We start from the raw sequence: 8,611 nt of genomic DNA, 5'->3' as shown, positions 1-8,611 counted from the left end.
TCAAAACCCTCCATGGTCAAGTTTTGTGGCAGAAGAGGCAATGTCATCAACAAATGGACAATATCATACGCCGCTCAATTATGTGTGCATAATTCTGTCAATCCTATATACATATTTAAACAATAAACATGGTGAGTGTTAATGATTGATCTCAAAATCTATATTGTTTATTATAAGCCATTATATCAACCACACTCACTAATTTTTAATGTTTAATATAAGCAATACAAAAAACAGAACTTTTAGTTGTAAAAGTGTGACATGTAAATTTAAAGAATAATTATAATAATAAGAAAAAAATAAACTAATAAGAATACGCTTATATATAAATTGTAGGGATATTAATTCCCAAGCCCCACAACTTTATAACATAACATAGGCATACATTTATTGTATTTTATACATTATGTTACAGCCAAAGACGTTTAAGTATGTTTTACTACCAAAAATCATTGGTCAAGAGTCTTCTTAGCATATTGTAGTTGTATGTAGTATTTTATATAAGTATATTTAGTATTGTTACAAATATCTTCTATCAATATATAATATATTTTTTTAATTCATTTAATTGTAAACACCAAAAACACTGTTTTAAATTGATGTGGGTTTTAACTTTTCAAAACAACATTATAATACCATCATTATAACTTCTGAGTACTCATCCGAATACTCAATACTCTGATACTTGAATACTCATCAGATAAATACAGTGAATATAATAGCTTACCAATATTTCCAACTTTTCTCCATACAGCTTGCGAAGAATGAAACCAACAACCTCGTATTACTGTGTTAGGAAATATTGATTTAATGGACGCTATTGCTGCCCTTTCAAAATCAATGATAATGGTTTGTGGTTTCCATTCCGGCACTAAAGTCAGGATTTTATTGGACAGTGCTGAGTATGCACATTCTGTTTTCCTAAACATTAGTGCAAACCCAATTGGAAACCCCTAAGATAAAAATATTTAATACATTTAAATAATTTAGCTATTTTCTTATTGAATAGGTCCCTAGTACCTGTATATTTGCAAACTAAACTTACAGTGTTAAATGTTATGCCCATTATTACATACAACTGTTGGCACTCATTACCAAATGATGGTGCACTTGCAAATGTGCCATCAAACAAAAATGTAGTACCCGTTCTAAGTATGCTGCAATTTTATTATATTATTAGTATTATTGTTTATTTAAATTTAACGATATTTTGTATTTACTTTATGACTTCAGGTAAAATAAAAAGTAAAATAACTCCTTCCTGTGGTGTGTTACCGATTAGGCCATTATACAAAGTTGCATTATCAAGTTTAGTCAAGTGTGTATAATCTCCACTGAGTTGACCATGGAACTCAGTCATCGACCTAGGACTTACTGGCTGGGTCTGACGTCTATGCCTCCGCATCGTCCTTCGATGTGACACAAATGCACCAACGTGAACATTTATAAATTCTGCTAAAGTGCATGTCTATAATACCATTAAAAAAATATTTATTAATTATAAAGATATTTAATTACACTAATTTTCAAATTAAATTAGAAAATTAGTCGTCTTAACTTTTTGGTTCTTCTCAACCTGTTGTTACCTGTATTTTTAATTAATAATAAATCATTTCTTTTCACAAAATGATCCCGGGCAAAGCATATAATTAATAATAGTATAAATGTATAATGTAAATTAAAAATGATTTTACGTGAATGCGTTTTCTTTATGTCGCATGTGGGCCAGAGATAGAAAAAAAAACAGTGAGCTTACATCATCTTAAATTAAAAAGAGTGCTTCATCATAATATTATCAACATTTCATACCTACCTATACATTTTCGAGAGACCAAAAACTTGTATATGAAAATAGAGAACCTTTAAAAATATATCTTAATTCTTAATATGATAATACTTTCCAATGAAGCTCCTTGCTGTTTAATATTGGTATGCTAATGTAACACTTACTTCATTGTAAATGACCCGAAGAGGTAGGTATATTTTCAGTCTGTGCCCGTTGGTTACAGATATTTTTGAAATTATGCAGTGCCAATTGATCTTCAGGATGTGTCTCATGGCATATAATAAGAATAACCTTAGTTTTGTCATTGTTTAACACTCTGCCTTTTGCACGACAACTGAAAAAAAAATAATATTTAAAATATTAACATACAGGTAGGGGTGACTGGGTACGATTGTAACGCGGGACAATTGTAACACTAGCTATAACTTGTTCCACAACCAATACAAAAACGTCAAATAAATACGCCAAATGTCCCATTGTATGATAATCAATGTTTCCTAATCAATTAGTTGATATCATTATTATTATGGAAAATAAAAATAAAAATGTGTTTTTGACTTAGATCATATACAATGGATAGAGCCATACGAACTATTTGTGAAGCCAACATCATTGTAGGACCTCGATGATATGCGCATGCGCGTGGTCTCTTATCATTAATGTTTGCGCACGGTGCAGACTCCCAATAAGATAAACAAGTAACAACACAATGATTGTATGTGATCTAAGCTAACAACTATAAAATACGTTTTTTAAGTTTTATAACTGTTATAAGACCTACATAATACTATTATGTATTATATAAAATGTATTACTTTAATGTATTAAGATTAACTATTAACAACTAACATTATGTAGGTACTTATGCATAGTCATAAATATAAAATAATAATAACAAGTGTACTAGAAACCAGTATAATATAACTCAAAAGGTAATATACGGAATAATAGAATGGGACAATAGGTACTAAATATCTATTACCTACTGATTTTTAAATAAAATTATTTTGGTGCATTTATGTCGCACATTCTTGCCTGCCGTTGAAAGTGAATGCATTTTGGCTATATGATTTAATCTTAATGTTATATATGGCTCAACGATAAATTGTATTAATTGTCTTCGATGGTTATTAAAAGGATCTTGATTTAATATGTGTTGTTTCATTTCCAAACTGTTGAATATTGTATTATCTGTGCTTATTTCGTTCAGTGTCTTAATTGTTAAACGCATCTTTACGTTCTTCATTTTAAGTAGCTCATCGGAGTAAAATCTTATGATATACTCTGCTGCCAAACATATTTTGTGTACATCAGATGATATATTAATTAATTTTCCTTTTGTTTTTAATTTTAACAGCAATGATTCATTGACATCATCTTTTTCGGTTAAAAATGAATCACAAATTCCACACAAGTTACTTTTTTTTTTTATTTTTCTTATAATAAATCCTCCAGTGTATTTAACAATATCTATAACAAACTCCTCTAATTCTGGCATACGGGTTGTTTCATCATAATCATGTTCAAACTCGTTAAATAATACATTTTTTTCCTCATCAATATCTTCATAATCACAAATTGCATCAGCGTCTCGACGTTTATTAGAGCTAACAAAAAGGATACTTGCACTGTCAAGAGGTGAACAATTTCCATACATTGAGCCATCTACTTGATGCCTTACCAAAAGACGTTTATATGCAGAACGAAATTGTATGGCATTTGGATTATTGTTAAAACCTCCCCTGCTCCTCATTGCACTAAAGAAAACCTCTACATGATCCTGACTCAATTTATAAGAAAGCAAATAATTCATATCTATTTGTATTTGTTCATACAACTCGAGTAAATTTGTAAGACAAATAATGAATCCAAGAAAACCTGTTTTTCTTTGACTCTTTAATATTGGTTCTCCTTCTGGATATTGCTGTGTTGGTTGAAATCTAAGGTTCTCAACATATAATTTGAACGCATCCATAAATGTTTTTATTTTATTAATATTATTGTTATTTATAGGTATACTATAATCGCCTTTAGCCAATTTGTTTCTGCAGTTCAAGATATCAAAAGCATCATTAAAAATTTTACAGAACTCAGCTGTAGCTTTACAACCTGATATCAATCTTAATTCTTCACAAAACACAAGAGCAGAGCTTACACTTGAACTAAGAGTTTGTGCAGCCAATCTAACATTCATTTTGTTTTCAAAGTAATTAATATGAGTTTTTTTTAATTTATTAGCTGCATGAAGTCCTTTTGTTTCTTGAATATTTTGTAAGCTCTTTAAATGATCCCATTTAATAGTCCCTCCATTTTTATTCAGTAACTCTTTCTTATCACCTATTGTATTTCTAACCAGCTTCAACATGTGGCAAGCATCCCAAAATATAAATATTTTCTTTTTTTCTGAAATTGGATAAGCTGGGTTATAAAACCAAGGTTGAAAATGTTCAGAGGAGTAATCAAAATTGGCTGTCAGTGATTTACACATGGCAATGTTTGTTGGAGCCCCGTCAAATGTTATTGAAAAGCATTTGGCTCCTGTATCAGCAAACAATTCAAGACACTTAGTCAATAAATTTGCTCTTTCATTGCCTGTAAAACTGTGTACTAAAAAATATCCTAATGGAACCTTCCAATGCCCATTCATGCAAACTGCAAGAAACACTAATGCATTTGTTGCTTGTTGAAAATTATCTGAGTCATTTTGATCTTGTCCTGTTCCCAAATCTATACCTCCATAGAATTTACCATTAAGAAAAATAGTCTGCTTTCTTATAGCCATTTCATCAATTGTAATATTACAAATTACTGAACCCTGTGTTTCATTGACCTTTTTCTTAATTGCTTCAAACGCTTCAAATGTGAATCCTGGTTCTCCGCCAACACCAGAAAACCACTTTTTAATTGTTGCTGGATGTGGTAATAAATTTTTAAACGTTTTTCTTACATAATTATAGGCCTTAGCTGAATAAAATTGGAGAGTTAAAGCAAATGATCTAATCGCGGGTGAATATTTTGCATTGTTCGATTTAAAACTTCTATTAAGCACTTCTTTAATTGACTCAGAGGTATTGTTCTAAAATATAAAATATACAATCAAACATAATACTACAGATGATTTCTTTTATTTTAAAAGAAATAACTACCAGACAAAAATGGAACTATGCATAACAATAGTCATATTATATCACATATAACATACCAGAATGTCACCATGGCCTACTAACTAATTAAGCATAATACAAAAATACATACAAAATATATAAACATTTTACAATCGTACAAATCATAGGCGGAAATCATTAGTTCCACAAAATATACAAATATCCCAATAATTTTCATATTATATCATATTTATATTTACAATTTATTTTAATACATTTGATGTTATATTAAAAATATAGCCGTCCAGCTGAATCCATTTATTCCTGCATATGATATAAATCAATAATGAGTAATCTTTCTTAAATTGTTAGTTATAATATTTATTGTTGTTATGGGTTACAAAAATACACTTATACAAATCTATTACATATTATAAAAATAATTATACAATTACTTAACCACTTTCTACAAAAATATGTTCAAAACATTTGGTTTATAATTAACAAATAAATATATACATGCACAACAATGATCATATTTCACATATAAATACCAGAATATTTTCATGAGCCTGTTCGCTAATCAGATTAATACTCTTAAGGTGTTCAATTAATTTTTCCAATGATGTCAATTTTTTTCTTAATCTCCTAACAGTTTGATGAAGTCCAATAATTTTTTTCCTTTGGGAAATAATTTGTAATCTGGCTTTATTAAAAGATCTTTTTGCTCTTTTGGGAGTTTCTAAATCAGGTGACTTAATATCACCAACATAACATTTTCTTTTCAAACTTTTTGGAGTTTCTGAAATAATATTACATAACAGGTAGTTTTGTATCTTCTAAATAAAAATAAATTAGTCATATAGAAATTGAATGTTACCTAATACTGTCATAACATCACTGTCTCCAAGTTTTGTTGGTGTATTAGCTTGATTGATATTATTTACTTCACAAGGTTCTATATAATAAATAAATAAATAGTTATTGAAAAATTATAAATAAATAAAAAATATTTTACAGTATGTTTTGACAAAAACAATAATAATTATTACATTTCTGGGTTACAGTAAAGTTTTTTTTTTTTTTAAACTTATATATTATGTTAAATTACTATAAAATATGGTTAGTAACCACTAACCTTTTGACATAATAGATATTTCTTTATCTTCTGTTAAACAAATTTCAGGCAAATCAATCTGTTGTAAGTCTATTTGTAAAGTATACATAGTACATACTTGTTATATTAATTACATTTGTGATAAACAATTATATGAAATAAAATTTAAACCTTTAGATACATTTTCTTCAAAAGATGTAGATGGAGTCTCATGACATAGATGATCCTCATCAAAAATTGTTGGTATGGCATCATATTTTAACAATCTCTTCTTAACACATTTACGAAAATCAGTTTCTGCAAAGTGAAATGAACATAATTTTCGGTTTGACTGAACATCGTCTTCGATCAATCCGCATTTCATAAGCCAGATCTTAAGACGTTTTGGATCTTTAGGAAATCTAATTAAAAATTAAAATGTATTTAATTACATAATAATAGTTATTGTGCATTGTTTAAAACTAAAAACACTATACTTACCCAAATAAAGATAATTCTGGATTTTTATAAACAGACCGTAGACATAAAACACACGCATTTTTTGTCGGCATAATACTAATTTTATTAATTAAATATTTAATATAATATAATTATATAATTATATTAATTAATTAATATAATTAAATTCAGATTACCTAATCAATTTTAAGACAGATTGATATATTATGATAAGCAGTCGCGCATGCGCAGATGTCACAGGTCCTATAGTAATGTTGGCATCATCTCATTTAATACGCGTAGTATGCTATGACTCCATCCATTGTATATGATCTAAGGTTTTTGATAACTGATAGTAAATAATATTATCAGTTAATTTTAATTTTTTTGTGATTGTTAAATTATATTTTTCGTTATTTTCTTTACGTTAACTTAGTCAGAAACTTGTGTAGTTTCACTGGATATTATTCAAAATACACAGATCAGTAAGTATTTTTCATAATATTTAAGTTACTAAAAAAATATTGAATGGGTACAAATGTAACAGTTCATTGAGGGACAATTGTTACATTAATCGTTGTTCAATATTTCATTAGGTTTCTAATCAGACATTAATTTATATTGTTTTATTATAGTTATATGCCACGGGTAAGAAAGAGAACTTCCAATCGTGGAACTGACAATAAAGTCATGAAACAAGCTGCAGAGATTTGTATTAAAGAGAGTAAGTCAATTCGATCAGTAGCTAAAGATTTTGATATTTGTCATGTCAGTTTAACTAGATTCATCATCAAATTAAAAGCCATGAAGTTGGGTGGTTCTCCTCCTAAATGTGGTTACCGACCTCATACAAGAATTTTTGATAGTTGCCAAGAAACTATGTTAAGTAATTATTTGAAAAATTGTGCAGATATGTACTTTGGTTTAAGTTCTAAAGATGTAAGGCAACTGGCTCATGAATTTGGTATTAAGTTGAACATAAAAATACCAACTTACTGGACTGAAAATAGATCAGCTGGTGTTGACTGGTTTAAGAATTTTTTGAAACGCAATTCAACTTTGTCGATTCGCCAACCAGAATCAACAAGTTTGTCAAGAGCAATTAATTTTAATCCTGTAAATGTAAATATTTTTATGGACAAATACGATTGTCAACTTAATAAATATAAATTTGAAGCTCATCAAATATTTAATTTGGACGAAACTGGTATCACAACTGTACAAAACCCAGGTAAAGTAGTTGCTCAGAAGGGGAAAAAAGATTGGTGCTGTCACTTCGGCTGAATGTGGGACACTAGTAACTATGTGTTTGGCAGTGAATGCTGTGGGTAATGCTATTCCTCCAATGTTTATACTCCCAAGAGTCAATTACAAAGACCATTTTATCAGAGGAGGTCCACCAGGCTGTGTAGGCACATCCAATAAGTCGGGATGGATGCAAGAAGAACAATTTCTACAGTTTATGCAACATTTTAAAAATCATGTACGACCCACTCTGGAAAATAAGGTCTCAATTTTATTGGATAATCACGAGTCCCATCTATACCTACCAGTTATCGATTACTGTAGAGAAAATGGTATAGTATTATTGTCTTTCCCCCCTCACTGTTCACATAAGCTTCAGCCCCTCGATAGATCGGTGTTTGGCCCGTTTAAAAAGTTGATAAACCAGGAAATGGATTCATGGATGAAGAGTAATCCAGGAAAACGTTTTTCAATATATGATTTGCCATCTGTCACCAATAACGCACTTATAAATGCTGCTACTCCTAAAAACATAGTTAATGGTTTTACAGTATCTGGATTGTGGCCATTCAATAGGAATGCATTTACAGTTGACGAATATGCTCCAGCAGTAATTACAAATATGTACTTAAATTGTGAACCTACAACTAATAATAATGCATCACCTATTTCTCAGACAAATACAAAAACAGCTGTGGCAGAAAAACCAGAAGAACAAGCAAGTGTTGAGATATCCCCTGAAACTGTTAGACCTTATCCAAAAGCAAAAATTAATTCAAAAATGGCCAAAAAGGGTGAAAGAAGGAAGGGTAAAGCAACAGTTTTAACTGATACACCTGAAAAATATGAAATTGCACTAAGAGCTGCTGAAAAAGACAAAAAAATCAAACGCAAATTATTTTCTACAGATGTGAAGAAACA

General features: G+C 29.5%; 1 protein-coding gene across 1 annotated transcript; it reads left to right on the top strand.

Annotated features, from left to right (window-relative positions):
• The first annotated feature begins 7,135 nt into the window (after positions 1-7,135).
• LOC100160950 lies at positions 7,136-7,729 on the top strand. The gene has a single exon (XM_008190035.1). The coding sequence runs from the start codon at positions 7,136-7,138 to the stop codon at positions 7,727-7,729; it is 594 nt and encodes a 197-aa protein (XP_008188257.1).
• Positions 7,730-8,611: the final 882 nt, after the last annotated feature.

The sequence above is a fragment of the Acyrthosiphon pisum genome, unplaced genomic scaffold (genome assembly GCF_005508785.2).
Source record: "Acyrthosiphon pisum isolate AL4f unplaced genomic scaffold, pea_aphid_22Mar2018_4r6ur Scaffold_90;HRSCAF=453, whole genome shotgun sequence".
Taxonomy (NCBI): Eukaryota; Metazoa; Arthropoda; class Insecta; order Hemiptera; family Aphididae; genus Acyrthosiphon; species Acyrthosiphon pisum.
This window is presented reverse-complemented; position numbering and strand designations above follow the sequence as displayed.

What these genes read in the sequence shown, in the direction of transcription:
- LOC100160950 (XM_008190035.1), top strand. Translation starts at nt 7,136, where the DNA reads ATGAAACAAGCTGCAGAGATTTGTATTAAAGAGAGTAAGTCAATTCGA.